At 36.2% G+C, this 15,867-nt stretch overlaps 1 protein-coding gene across 6 annotated transcripts in view; it reads right to left on the bottom strand.

The window, feature by feature from the left end:
• LOC128207423 (cGMP-dependent protein kinase 1-like) overlaps positions 1–15,867 on the bottom strand; it is a 61,607-nt gene that overhangs the window by 25,833 nt on the left and 19,907 nt on the right. For all 6 annotated transcript variants that reach the window (XM_052910339.1, XM_052910347.1, XM_052910365.1 and 3 more), the window contains exons 5-6: positions 7,141–7,246; positions 3,161–3,224 (exon numbers count right to left, since the gene is read on the bottom strand). In XM_052910339.1, the coding sequence (XP_052766299.1) occupies positions 3,161–3,224; positions 7,141–7,246 (170 nt within the window). The remainder of the gene's footprint in view (positions 1–3,160; positions 3,225–7,140; positions 7,247–15,867) is intronic.

Here is a 15,867-nt window from a genome sequence, read left to right as displayed (position 1 = left end):
GAACAGAAAAAATATTAGCTCTTAAGTCCATGACAATGTCCTAATTCCTTGTAGCATCAGAGAAAATAGCCTTAAAAGGTCAAAGAATCCTCAGCGCTGATAAATTCTCATTTCATTCCTACATCACTCAAAGAATTTCAGAATTCTTGGTGGCAATTTCCCCTATGACATACTGAGAAATATCCAAAGAAGCCGTAAAAACTGTTTTATGGTTTTTTTGTACGAGTTATTACCATTAATGGTGAATTAAGTCTTCTTTGAACTGTATATATCAAGTTTACACTTTCCATTAATGTCCAGTTTGTCTTTTAAGTCTGTTGAACTTCTTGGCACTAATGAAGGATGTTCCTATACAGCCTTAGAATAGTACATGCACATGAAACCCATTTAGTTGTACCGGTATATCATTTTCATAAAAGACGGTCACTAATAATACTTTCACAAAAGAAATGAGAAAAAAATGAAAAAATAAAATGTTTCATGCAAGATGTATCCCTAGACATTAACAAGAAAACCTCTTAAAGTTGCCAAGTTTTAAACAAGGGCCATAACTAGTGATGGGAAATCGGCTCGATTTCCATTATCGATTAATCAGACCGACTAATATCCAGATAAGTCAATTATTATCGAAATATTTAAAAGAATACAGTTTGTGTCATTTTCCATCTATTTAGTAGGCACTCAGGTAAATAAAATCACTCCTACTACATGACTTAAAAATAAAACAATTTAAAGAAGTGAACTATTTATGCTGTTTTTTACTTTGTATCTTTTTTCAACTGTTTGCCAAGCACATCGTGTCAAATTGTCAGCAAAACAATAAAAAACAGTAGATAACTTTTGTGAGATCTGTGAAAAATATAGTCACAATCATGAAAAGCATGTTCAGTTCACATGATACTAGCTGTCAGTCCCTGATTTGAATAAATAACTCACATTCTCAGCAATAAGGCTTAGTAGTACTAAGGACTAGAAGTTAAAAACATAAAACGGAGAAAATCTCAAGGAAATGAAATTATCACTGAAACATTGTCAAATACTATATTACTGGGTAATATGTATAACACCTACAGCTAAGCTTTACTTCTTCTTCATTTTTCATGGTAACTGTATATAACTTTAATTTATTAAAATTATTGGCTTGTACAATTGCTATTTCGGCGTCTCTCCATTTTAAGTCAATCAGAGTGATTTCCCTTGTTTTACTAGTCAAAAGATATTTGAGCAGAAAAGGAATATACAATAAATGGAAAGAAACATAACAGCGATTCTACAGTTCATGGCACCAATTTGCCGATCGTTGACCTTTTGCCAATCATTGACCTTTTAATCTATCGCCGATAATCAGCCAACCACTAGCCATAACTCAACATTTTTTAAAACCACAATTTTTTTCACATGTGTTCTGTCACTGGCAACATGAGTTCAAAGTTTTGTGTCAATATCTTAAATGGTTTTTGAGTAATGGCTAAATTAGTAAAAAAAAACACCAACAACTTGCATGCTGCCACACAGTCTTAAGGGGAATAATAACATCAAGGTTATCCCAATGTTGAGTGAAAAACAGACCAGTTAAAAACGCAAGGGACATTTATATGGTATCTGAAGCAGAGAAACCTTTGTAGAATCTTAACACATCAAGTTATCTGAATCTTGTTCAATTACTCAAAGTTATAAGAATATCTATGAAATAAAATACTTCTACTAGACATTGAATATAATGCAGTCCTAAAAGGTTTTCTCTGAGGAGGCTACAGTAATCTCTTGCAGTATGTTAAATAGACCCTTAATAAGTGTATATTAATGACAGGTCTTAAACTAGAGATTCTGTTACAAGATGAAGAGAAAATAATGAAATTATGGTAGCCATTTACATAAAATAAGGAAATTATTCTCTTTTGTATACTTTATTCGGTAAGAAGATTTTATATTTCAGGTGGAAAACTCTATAAAACATCTGAGTTTATTCCGAGTGTTTTTACCAGTTTTAGATGCTCAAGTAACAATGATACCAAGTGTTTCTTAAAATCAACACACATCTTATATCTGATCAAAAGGTCAACTGGCAATTCAACAGAATACCATGAAGCTATGCAAGTACACCAATACTTCCTAAGGAAGGTCCTGATAATTATTTCTTCAATCCCAGCTTTATATTTTAAGTATTAAGTAATTCTACACCAATCATCACCTCCTGGAAACAATTTTCTGCCAAAACAGTTTTCTGAAGAGTCTTACTGAATATTCATACTGCTTACTCTAGATTAATACAGAAAGGGCAAGAAATGTGTTACAAATTAATTAGATTAGAGAACCCAAGCAATCTAGGGTGAGCCACTACATTTATCAAACACTTATTTATTCCAGAGAGACATTTCAATTTTCCAGCACTTTTCCGCCCTGATTGATAACACAGCCTAGTGTCTTCGAGCATCTTTACTTAATCCAGATGTATGGCTTCAAGTCTCAAGTTTCCATTTGAACATAAAATAGATACCTTCAATATTGCATGACTTTGCGCACTCAACTTTACTCCTATTCTAAACCTGGTATTGAGATGCTATTTTCAGGACAAATATGAAACAACAAAAGCATAAAATCATTATTATTACACTTACAAATATGCCTATTTATGTTTTATTTAATTCAGATTAGGAACATCTTGTAAACACATGCATCATACAAGCACTTTTTTTAAGTAGTTTTTCTGAGAAGTTTTATTTTATTACATCTTTTTCAAAACTAAGACTTTATTGCTTAGATTAGGCAAAGTTTATTTAGTTTTGCAAGTAAAATTTTCAATTTGTTTTCAGACTATACACGACACTTAAAATTTAACTGAAATTCATGATGTTACAATATTTTCTTGTATGCTCATTAATAATGTGACCTAACTATTCAGTTTACGCAGTGGTAAGCACAATAACTTCTGGTTTCAGTTCCCGGACCGGGCACATGTTAATTTGATTTGTACACAAAAAAATGCCAGGCAAGTGAGTTTCCCTCAGGTACTCTTGATTTCCTGCGCAGCACAGGACCACATTTTCGAGTAAACTTATGCTTATGTTTAATTGTATTATTTAACAGTCATTAAAAAATAAAATAATTCAAAATACATAGAGAAACAATGTGCAAAATAGCACAGTGGCTGTGAACTCACCACTTCAAGGACATCGGCAAGTTTGGCAAGTTTCTCGGCAGGCAAGGACCGCAGTAAAGGCACACTGAAATTAAAATATGGCAAGTTAAACTGGGTGAGAATAAAATATGACTGGCAAGCCTTAGGGGAATAGCAGCTGAGTAAAGGCACATTTAAATATAACACAAAAGAGTGGACTAGTTGTATCTAAGGTGATCAACTCTCAACACAGAGGTGATGGTTTCTATCACCACTATGGGAACGTTCCATTGATCTCTAAAAAAGGTCACAGTTCTGGTTTCTGCTGACTGGGAGTGATTCATATCAACACTCAGCACTCATTTTTTAAGTATAAACCAGAGGTGAACCCAAGTACATACAGAGTTTTTGCCAATAATTGATTTTGCACAATTATGACAATATTTTCATTACTTATTTTCATTGATTTGATTAAAAATATGAAATTTTTAGGAACTCGACTTAAGATAAAAAATGACATGAGTTGGTTCATAAATACCGCCCAGACCATCACCATGCATCCACTTTATTTTTTTGAAAAATCAGCAGAGCTAAAAAAGAAGTGAAAAAAAACCCAAGGACATCAAGCAAGTATTCCCTTTGCAAATATCGGTGGACAGCAATCCTCCCAAAACTAATCACAAACTAAGACCTTCATGAAGATTGTCAATTACAACGGGTCTATCATCAACCATTACATATTCAGAAAAAACGGAAACAAACAAAGAAATGGCAAAATAATGCATACACAAAGAGACCATGTCTTTGACAAAACCTTATATGGATTTTGAGTGATATCTTTCTTTTGAATTTCAATAAAGGCGAACTGAAGGACCTAACATTCAAGATACTTCAATCTTTTCAAATTAATAGTACATCTTTAAGGCCTTCTGCAAAATTAAGGACACAACGGACTCCCATAGAGAAAAGAATGCTTGCCCGAGTTAATTCCTTCATCAATAGATCTGATGTGCAAAATGTCTCTATAGTTAATTTATCCTGTACCGGAGGAATTTTAAGCCCACAATAAATGTGAGGATTACTTATAATAAAGTTGTGCCCATGTATCTTTGATAAGGCATCAAAAGCATACAAACAATGACCACCAACAGTATTTTATCTCTTACAGGAATGACCTTCCATAGACTTTAGTAGGACATCATACTGCGTATGTTAGAGGGGAAAAATGACGTCTTTCAATACAGCAACCTGTTGCATCCAATTGTTCAGACGCAAGCAACATCTTTTGTTTGCCCTTGATAAATCACTGGTCTGATTCACAATAGAATATATTGAATTAAAGTCCCATTATATCTGTTTAAATTGTATTGATCATATACTTTAATGATTATGAATATTCAAATTAGGCCAGCTTTGCAACATGTCATTTAAATAAAGTTTCATTAATGCAATAGTTGTTAACCGAATTCTTTTTTACTATGAGAGTATAGACAAGTCCTTATTTTCCAACACTCTTGCTGTTGGTTGGCATGGTTACATGTCGTTAAAACTGCAGCATGTCTGGCATTTCATTTTAACATTGTTAAACATATACGCAAAAACCATGCAATATAGTGGAGATTCCACATTTAGGTGTTTCATTAATCAATTGTGTCTAAAACTACTCCTACAGGCAATCTTGATTATAAAAGTTCCCAAGGGAACATGCCCCAAAAAACCTCTCTAACAAGAATGGTCATCTCATCGTTTTAGGTGTAGCTTGCCCCTATCTGTGATGAAAATGCATCCTATTTTTTTTGTTACAATTTTCTTTCACATATGTGTTCTTTGCATTCCTATGAAGGACAAAAACCCCCACCAATATTTGTATATGCCTGCAAAACGCACTATATGATATTCAACTTTTCTTGCCATTGTCGAAGTTTTTATACCATAAATATTGTGTATGTTGTGAATAAATGAAAAACAAGAGATGTTTGTCAAACATTATGCCCCCCCTGAGCGCCATTTTGTCAGGATTATATGGACAATTAAATGAAATATGCATGGACCGAAATGACAGCTGATTTGTTGCTAACATTGTATGCCGTTGAGGCAGTTTTAAGATTATGACCATTCAAAGTTTGAGGATAGAGTGTGTTATGACCATGACCTTTGACTCTATGACATCAAAATCCATAGTAGTCATCAGCTGGTCACCAAAAATCTAAATGTTAAGTTTGAGGGCCATGGGTGCAGGCATTGACAAGTTATCACACAGACAAGCATTTTTCGTTCAAGGTCACTGTAATCTTGACCTTTGATCCAATGACCCCATAAATCATAAAGGGTCATCTACAGGTCAGACACAACTCCAAGTCAAGTTTGAGGGCTATGGGTGCAGGCATTGTCCAATTATCACTTGAAACATTTTCGCATTCAAGGTCACTGTGAACCTGACCTTTGACCCAATGACTCCTAAAATCAATAAGGGTCATTTCCTGGTCAGGCCCAACTTACATGTCAAGTTTGATGATCATAGATTTAGGCATTGTTGAGATATCATTGGGAGAAGATTTGTTAACTTTTTTGTGTTAAAGGTTACTGTGACCTTGACCTTGGCCTGATGACCCCCAAAGTCAAGAGGGGTCATCTACTGGTCAGGCCCAACCTTCATGTCAAGTTTGATGACCATAAGTCCAGCAATTGTCGAGTTTGCTTTCAAGGTCACTGTGACCTTGACCTCTGACCCCTTAAATCAATAGGGGTCATCTACTGGTCAGGCCCAACCTCCAAGTCAAGTTTGAGGGCAATGGGCGCAGGCATTGTTGAGTTATCACTCGGGCAATCTTTTATCGTTCAAAGTCACTGTTACATTGACCTTTGGCCCAATGACCCCTAAAATCAATAGGGGCCATCTACTGGTCAGGCCCAACCTCCAATTCAAGTTTGATGGGCGTGGGTGCAGGCATTGTCCAGTTATCACTCAGACAACCTTTTACCATTCAAGGTCACTGTGACCTTGACCTTTGGCTCGATGACCCCCAAAAACAATAGGGGTCATCTACTGGTCCAACCTCCAAGTCAAGTTTGAGGGCCATAGGTGCAGGCATTGTCGAGTAATGACACGGACAACCTTTTACCATTCAAGGTCACTGTGACCTTGACCTTTGGCCAGATGACCCCCAAAAACAATAGGGTTCATCTACTGGTCAGGCCCAACCTCCAAGTCAATTATGAGGGCCATGGGTGCAGGCATTGTTGAGTTATCACTCGGACAACCTTTTACCATTCAATGTCACTATGACCTTGATCTTTGACCCGATGAGCCCCAAGAACAATAGGGGTCAGCTACTGGTCAGGCCCAACATCCAAGTAAAGAATGAGGGCCAAGGGTGCAGGCATTGTCGAGTTATCACTCGGACATCCTTTTACCATTCAAGGTCACTGTGACCTTGACCTTTGGGCCGATGACCCCCAATAACAATAGGGGTCATCTAATGGTCAGGCCCAACTTCCATATCAAGTTTGATGACCATAGGTCTAGGCATTATTGAGTTATCACTCGGACAAGCTTTAAAATTATTTTACCATTAAAGGTCACTGTGACCTTGACCTTTGACCCGATGAGCCCTAAAATCAATAGGGGTCATCTACTGGTCAGGCCCAACCTTCATGTCAAGTTTGATGACCATACGTCCAGGAATTGTTGAGTTATCACTCGGACAACCTTTGGTCTACCGACGGACGGACCGACCGACCGACATGCCTGTGCAAAGCAATATACCCCTCTTCTTTGAAGGGGGGCATAATAATACTACATCTTAGGATATATTTTTTGAAATACCATAGGGTAGTTTAAAACAATGGGGGAGCTTCGTCTTTGCAACTTTTGGTGGGAGAAGATTTTTCCAAGGGGATTTTATGCTAACTCGTAAAAAACATAATTACGCTACCAAAGAAGGGCCTACAAATCATTTTAGTTATAGCTATGCTCCTAATAGTTATGAAATACTGTGCACAGCCAACGTTCGACATGGTACCTTTTGAGGAAGTTGACATTTTCTTCCTGTCTCTGTATTCCCGTTTTCATCATAATCGCCTGGAAGATACGTCGATCCAGCACCCATACTCGCACGTCAGATAGGGCTAAAATAAAGAAAAAAAAATCACTAAAAAATTACAACGTAGGAAAATCATTTGTAATAGTAATAAGGTAAGAAATGAACGGAGAGATCATATCCCTGAATTTGCATGATGTAACATTGCTTACCAGTAGTTAACATGACCAACATATGTGTAGGACATTGCTTACCAGTAGTTTACATGACCAACATATGTGTATAGGACATTGCTTACCAGTAGTTTACATGACCAACATATGTGTAGGACATTGCTTACCAGTAGTTTACATGACCAACATATGTGTATAGGACATTGCTTACCAGTAGTTTACATGACCAACATATGTGTAGGACATTGCTTACCAGTAGTTTACATGACCAACATATGTGCAGGCCATTGCTTACCAGTAGTTTACATGACCAACATATGTAAAGGACATTGCTTACCAGTAGTTTACATGACCAACATATGTGTATGACATTGCTTACCAGTAGTTTACATGACCAACATATGTACAGGCCATTGCTTACCAGTAGTTTACATGACCAACATATGTAAAGGACATTGCTTACCAGTAGTTTACATGACCAACATATGTGTAGGACATTGCTTACCAGTAGTTTACATGACCAACATATGTGCAGGCCATTGCTTACCAGTAATTTACATGACCAACATATGTGAAGGACAATGCTTACCAGTAGTTTACATGATCAACATATGTGCAGGCCATTGCTTACCAGTAATTTACATGACCAACATATGTGAAGGACATTGCTTACCAGAAGTTTACATGACCGACATATGTGTATAGGACATTGCTTACCAGTAGTTTACATGACCAACATATGTGTAGGACATTGCTTACCAGTAGTTTACATGACCAACGTATGTGTAGGACATTGCTTACTAGTAGTTTACATGACCAACATATGTGTAGGACATTGCTTACCAGTAGTTTACATGACCAACATATCTGCAGGCCATTGCTTACCAGTAATTTACATGACCAACATATGCCCATTTCCAAGACTAAAACTGTGTATGTTTCTACAAAAAAACGATAATAAAATAGCACATAAAAAAGAAAAATGACATTACTACAGCCACTTATATAGAAAAACTATTCCATTTAAAGAAAGTAAGACCTTTTCATAAGCCAATTCGGAAAAGGTCATTCAGGAGATTTTATGAAGTAACTCACTGACAATTTTCCATTGCACATGGTGAGGGACATTAAAAATAGAAGAACTATTAGTAAAAAGCCTTTTTACTTTCACAAAGTGGAAAACAATAATATCTAATTTCAAATTGATCAGACCTCTACAATTTCAGTGTCTGTCCTTTTCACAGATGCATGCAGATGTCTCAGATTACCTTACAGGAAAATGTGTCAGACAATGTCATGTCAATCGGAATAAATCGGAAAACATCCAGGAAGTGTGAGACATTTAATATGTAACACTAGAATTTTATAAGCAAGTTGTTAGGAAAAATGCTGTTAAATTAAGCACCGTTGGCACCATTAAGTATGTTGAAGAATAATTATCAGACCAATAATGGAATTCTCTGTGTCAGACTGCTACCTTAAGTATGTAAAAGAATAATTATTTGACCAATAATGGAAGTCTCTGTGTCAGACTGTTATAACAGTCTCCCAGCAGTGCCGCATAAAAAGTAGGAATAAAAAAGCTTTTATGACAATACATTAAGAGGAAGTAGGAGTTTTTAATGATAACAAGAGGCACATCAGTGCCTGTGCTCCACAAGGTTCAAGCAAAGACCTGCACCTAACGAACATTTTCGTCAAGTTTCATAGAAATACAATCATCAATTTTTGAGGAGAAGTTATTTAAAACTAGAAATGTGTCCATAGGACACGGATGCCCCCACTTCGGTTTTTTGTCACAGAAAATAAGCCATAATGATTTTTGAAGTATTTTTGGCAAAAAAGGGCCGTAACTCCTAAATGACTAAAGCGATTTCCATGACTATCGAACTTGATCAAGATATTATGGTCACAAACATGTGTTTAAAGTTTGGTGAGGATTGGACAAACAGTTTTCAAGAATTAGATCGGAAACAATCTTCGGGACGTATTTTTCAAGTCTTTTTTTGCATATAAAGGGCCGTAACTCCTAAATGACAAAAGCGATTTCCATGGCTAAGGAACTTGATCAAGATATTATGGTCACAAACATGTGTTTAAAGTTTGGTGAGGATTGGACAAACGGTTTTCAAGAATTAGATCGGAAACAATCTTCGGGACGTACGTACGTACAGACAGACAGACGTACGTACGGACAAGGGCAACCCTATATGCAGCCACTTTGTGGGGGCATAATTTTTTTTTACTTTAATAGCTCTGGCTGCCATGTTGTGCAGTGGACCGAAATGATTTGGGCAATTTGAGTAAAGGAGCACCAAACAAACATTTCTGTCAAGTTTTATCGAAAAAAGGTCATCGGTTTCGACGACAAGTCGTATAAAGTTTTATTTATTTTTTAACTCTCGCAGCCATGTTGTGCAGCGGACCGGAACCATTTGGGGAATTTTGGTTAAAGGGCATCCCGATGAACATTTATGTAAAGTTTCATCAAAATCTGATAATCGGTTTCTGAGAAGATGTAGTTTAACGTTTTTTTCTATTCTTAGCTCTGGTGCCCATGTTGTGCAGCAGACCAGAACTGTTTGGGCTATTTTGGTTAAGGACTACCCAAGTAACATTTCTGTCAAGTTTCATTGCAATACAATCATCGGTTTCTGAGGAGAAGTCGTTTAAAGGTTTTTCTATTTTTACCTCTGGGGGCCATCTTGTGCAGTGGACCGAAACCATTGAAGCAAATTTGATAAAGGACCATCCAAGGAACATTTCTGTTAAGTTTCATCAAAATCTCATCATCGGTTTCTGAGAAGATGTTCTTTAAAGGTTTTTCTATTTTTTTGCCCTGGCAGCCATGTTGTGCAGCGGACCATGTTGTGCAGCAATTTTGGTTAAGGACCACCCAAGGAACAATTCTGTCAAGTTTCATCAAAATCTGCCTATCCGTTTCAGAGGAGATGTCGTTTAAAGATTTTGCTATTTTTAGCTGTGGCGGCCATATTGTGCAATGGACCAGAACCATTTGAGCAATTTTAATAAAGGACCACCCAAGGAACATTACTGTCAAGTTTCATCAAAATCTGCCGAACCGTTTCAGAGGAGATGTTGTTTAAAGATTTTGCTATTTTTAGCTCTGGCGGCCATATTGTGCAATGGACCGGAACCATTTGAGCAATTTTGGTAAAGGACCACCAAAGGAACATTCCTGTGAAGTTTTGTCAAAATCCGCTTATCAGTTTCAGAGGAGATGTCGTTTAAAGTAAAAGTTTACGCACGCACGCACGCACGCACGCACGCACGCACGCACGCACGCACGCACGCACGCACGCACGACGGACAATCTGTGACGACATAAGCTCCATGGCCTTCGGCCAGTGGAGCTAAAAAGCAGGAAAAAAGGTCTCTTGAACATCAGTTAAAGATCATTTAATAACAACAATGTTTTATCTGAACGAACACTTTTTTAACGTCTTTGACATATTTAATAAACTTGTCATGAAATAAGCCCTGTATTGTACTTTCAAATTGTGGAAAAATTTAAAGTCCGCAATGTTTCTATAGACTAGTATGCACCAATTTGAAGTTACAAAATAATTAGTAAACAAAATTAACAATTTTTTTTTCCATAAATCAGTAACTATTTTCTTCAAAAAAGAAGGAAAATGCACAAGGGGCAGAAACAAATTAAAGAAATTCTAGCCTATATGTTTATATATATATAAAGTATATATACAAATAGTATATTAGAATAAACTAGAAGCGCCGCAATGCGACAAAACCAGGTTTTTGTTATGGGCAATCAGAAATTATAGCCAATTAATTTGTTGTATGAGCAAGTTCAATCTGCAGCTTCATATAAGCTATATTCACACTAAGATTCATCACTATCCATCAATTCTAACTAAGTTGTTGGGCAGAAAAACATTTTTTTATTTTTAGGAACAGTGACCTTGACCCCACCTCCCAAGCTAGCTCTTCACATAAGCTACCTTCACTCTAAGTTTCATTAATATCTATCAATGCTAACTAAAGTTATTGGGCAGAAACCATTTTTCTATTTTTAGTAACAGTGACCTTGACCCCACTCCCCCTCAAAAGAAATTCCAAGCTTGCTCTTCACATAAGCTACTAGTACCTACACACAAACTTTCGTCAATATCTATCAATCCTAACTAAAGTTATTGGGAGAAACCATTTTTCTATTTTTAGTAACAGTGACCTTGACCTTAGCTCCACCCCCCTCAAAAGCAATCCCAAGCTAGCTCTGTACATAAGCTACCTACACACCAAGTTTTATCAATATCTATCAATGCTAACTAAAGTTATTGGGCGGACACCATTTTTAAATTTTTTAGTAACAGTGACCTTGACCTTAGCCCCACCCCCCTCAAAAGCAATCCCAAGCTAGTTCTTTACATAAGCTACCCACACACCAAGTTTAATCAATATCTATCAATGCTATCAAAAGTTATTTGGCAAAAACATTTTTCTATTTCAAGTAACAGTGACATTGACCGTAGCCCCTCCCCACTCAAACGCAATCCCAAGCTAGCTCTTCACATGCTACCTACACACCAAGTTTCATCAATATCTGTCAATCCTTACTAAAGTTATTGGGCGGAAACCATTTTTCTATTTTTAGTAATAGTGACCTTGACCTTAGCCCCTCCCTACTCAAAAGCAATTCCAAGCTAGCTCTTCACATAAGCTACCTACACACTAAGTTTCATCAATATCTATCAATGCTAACTTATGTTATTGGGCAGAAACCATTTTTCTATTTTTAGTAACAGGCGAGCTTGACCTTAGCCCCACCCCCCTCAAAAGCAATCCCAAGCTTATTGGTACATAAGCTACCTACATACCAAGTTTCATCAATATCGGTCAGTGCTTACTAAAGTTATTGGGCAGAAACCATTTTTCTATTTTAAGTAACAGTGACCTTGACCATTTTTCTATTTTAAGTAAGTGACCTTGGCCTTAGCCCCTCCCCACTCAAAAGCAATCCCAAGCTAGCTCTGTACATAAGCTACCTACACACCAAGTTTTATCAGTATCTATCAATGCTAACTAAAGTTATTGGGCAGAAACCATTTTTCTATTTTAAGTAACAGTGACCTTGACCTTAGCCCCTCCCCCTCAATAGCAATCCCAAGCTAGCTCTTCACATAAGCTACTTACACACCAAGTTTCATCAATATCTGTCAATGCTAACTAAAGTTATTGGGCAGAAACCATTTTTCTATTTTAAGTAACAGTGACCTTGACCATTTTCTATTTTAAGTTATAGTGACCTTGACCTTAGCCCCGCCCCAATCAAAAGCAATCCCAAGCTAGCTCTTCACATAAGCAACTTACACACCAAGTTTCGTCAATATCTATCAATGCTAACTAAAGTTATTGGGCAGAAACCATTTTTCTATTTTTAGTAACAGTGACCAGCCTGTCCGCCCGCCCGCCCAACGACAACCTCATTGGAATAACCCGGTTTTCGTTGAAAACCGGGTTAAAAATGTTTCTGCCCCCTGTGGGAAAATAGGAGGCCATTTCAGAAAGTTGCAAAGAGTAACAGAAGGAGCAGCAACGCTGTAGAACCTGTTATAATTAATAAAACTGTGATTATATATTATCAAAGTAATAAAACTACAGAAGTTTTTTTTTCAGATTAAATTAGTTTTTATTTGTGATGAATTAAATTCAATATATTTATTTGCCAAGTTGTCACCCCCTGTAAACTCACAATTTTTATTACAGAGTTCATAATTGAAATTTACCGATTTGTATGGTCAGGTATATATGACCTTCACAACATTTATCAGCAAATTTTAATGCAAGATATGTCAAACTTGTCAATTCGGATCTATAATTTAATGAAATGTCTCCCAACATTTAATTTGCCTTAATCCGTCTAGCCTCAGATGTACCATGTGTTGGCTGATAAAATATACTTAGCACAGGTTTTTTCATGTTTTACAAATTGGATGTTAGAAATGTTGAAAAAAAAACAACCCTAGCTGTCAAAACCTTTACTTAAACTGATACAAGAGTCAAAGAGCAGAACTATTGCACTTGGTGAATTGTGTATCTCGGCAAACATGTGATGTGGAATTAATTAAAAAATCTTTAGATTATTCAAGTAATGAGTTGTTTCAAATTCCTTCTTTGTTAACAGCACAAAAATGTGAAATAGATATATTACAACATCCTCGAATTAAAACAAACAAAACAACAAGTGGGGATGTCAGTGCTCATTCATTTCTCTAAGCAAATCAAGGGCCATAATTTGACAAATATTAAAGGAACTATAAGACATCAGATGACACATTTTACATGCAAGAAAATAAAAATTGTCAAGAACTTACATAAAATTTATATCATTGTGTACAACGCATTAGATCCTAGTGACTGATGACAGCTGTATAACAAATTTGCTTACAAAACCTGTATATTTCGCAGTTTTGGCCTTATTTTTCCAATTCAAAAGTAACTGTCAATTGCGTAAACCCCAGTTAATATCGTCAGTTTACATATGTATCTGCACTAAGTATGTGAGTTTCACATACTAAATATACACACTATTAACTAGTGATGTTCCGATGATCGATTATAATCGAAAATCGATTGGTTGGGCCTGAAATCCGCGACAATCGATTGTATTTGGTTATAATCGATCATCGAAAAAAAAAATTGAAAAAAATATAAGTAGGTGTTCAGATGTTATCTTTAACAAAATGGCTGATGAAAGCCACAATGAGCAAATAAAAATGAACTATTTTTTATATAACACTTAATAACTTTAATCATAGACATCACGTATATGCAGATAATGATTAAGAGTTTAATAATGTGCATGAATAAAACTTCACTTTAGGTTTTATCTAGTATTTTAAAAAAAAACACGATTGTACTATCGATAATCGGTTACTTGAGTGGAACCGATTATTGATAGTAAAACTGGAACCGATTCCCAACAGTACTATTAACTGGGAAACCTTTAAGCACTATTCTTCAACGGGTAAACACAGCTGAGGGAGCGACAAAACATTAATTAAATCATGTAAAATGATGTACTTTCGGCCTCATACTAGCTCCTATTGACAATTCTAGACTTGTTTTGTGGAAATAATGTATTAGCCGATTTTGGGACCATCTGGTATTCAGCCCCTTTAAAGACAGAATTATGGCCTTGCTTCATAAAAATATAATTATGTATCTTGTCATTTGAATCAAAACTTATCTAGTAATGCACCAGTCAATTGTAACCACGCCCCCCCCAGGTCCGGGGAATAGCGGGGACTTTGACTTTCTGTCCAGCCAACCCCAGCTAAAATACCCGCCCTGCGGGGACGAACAGATGGTAAAATCCCCGCCAAATGCCCCCGCACCCAAGGGACCCTAGATAAGGCCCATTCCCCGCTATATTTCAAGCGAAGACAAAACCACAGCATTAACCCGGCACTGCGGGGCCACCTGAAAGGTAAAAACACCCCGGACCTGGGGGGGCCGTGGTTACAATTGACTGGTGCATAAGTCTAATATATTATCTTGCATGTAACAATAATTTATGTCAATGGGAAAGTTTGAGTCACTGTTAACTCTGTGAACAAAAAAGCTAAAAACTTAACTACCAAAGATACTTGATCAACATAGTTTCAGATGACACATAGTCTAAAAAGGCAAATAACGTTCTTTTATAAAAAAAAAAAGAAGACATTTTTTCCTGTAAATGTCGCATGAAAATAATATATCGTGATAATGAATAGATGAAAACCGTGAATAATTATGACCATTTCTGGCATAGTTGAATAAAAGTGATAATTTGAAAGCACAAAAAAGGTATAAATATTATATTTACAATGATGTGCCTTATATAGTCGCTACTGAGGGGTAAATGTTAGATACAATTATGCTCAGGTGGGCGTTCTTTATCTTTCCAGAGGCAGATGCTGAAGTAAACATACAAATATATCTTGTCCAATCCCAGTTCGAAAATGACTTGACAATATGCCTACCATTGTCTGGCAACTTTGCATGCAACTTCTAAAATATCATTTTTGAATGATTTATTTCTTGAAACAAAGCCAAAGACAAGACAAAATAGCACATTTAAATCTAAACAAGAATCTATCAAACAAACAAAAATATTTCTGGGATGGGAAATTATTCTCTGATTTGCATTATAAAAGGTATTTTGGTCATGCTAAAGTCATCCAAAAGATGCATGTCTTGTTGTTTCGACATATTGATTTCCATATATTAGCTTTTGAAAAGGACAGGGTGCTATGGGTGAAAAAGGGCTTATTGTATTGTGGGCTATGAAGACCTTAAATATCAACAAGCAAATGTAAGGAATAAGTTTTTTTGCAGTACTAAGTTTCAACTGCCACATATATTAAGTATATGCATGTATCTATAATCATTATAGAATATGTCTTTAAACAGTCGAATACAGTGATGGTCAGTGATGTCTTGAATACTTTCATACTTTTTTATGTAAAAACATTGTTTATTGTCTTTAAATTCAGCTTAGGAAAACGTTCAT

Source organism: Mya arenaria, chromosome 2 (assembly GCF_026914265.1).
Source record: "Mya arenaria isolate MELC-2E11 chromosome 2, ASM2691426v1".
Classification (NCBI taxonomy): Eukaryota; Metazoa; Mollusca; class Bivalvia; order Myida; family Myidae; genus Mya; species Mya arenaria.
The sequence above is the reverse complement of the archived record's forward strand: the minus strand, read 5'-3'. Positions and strand labels throughout refer to the sequence as shown.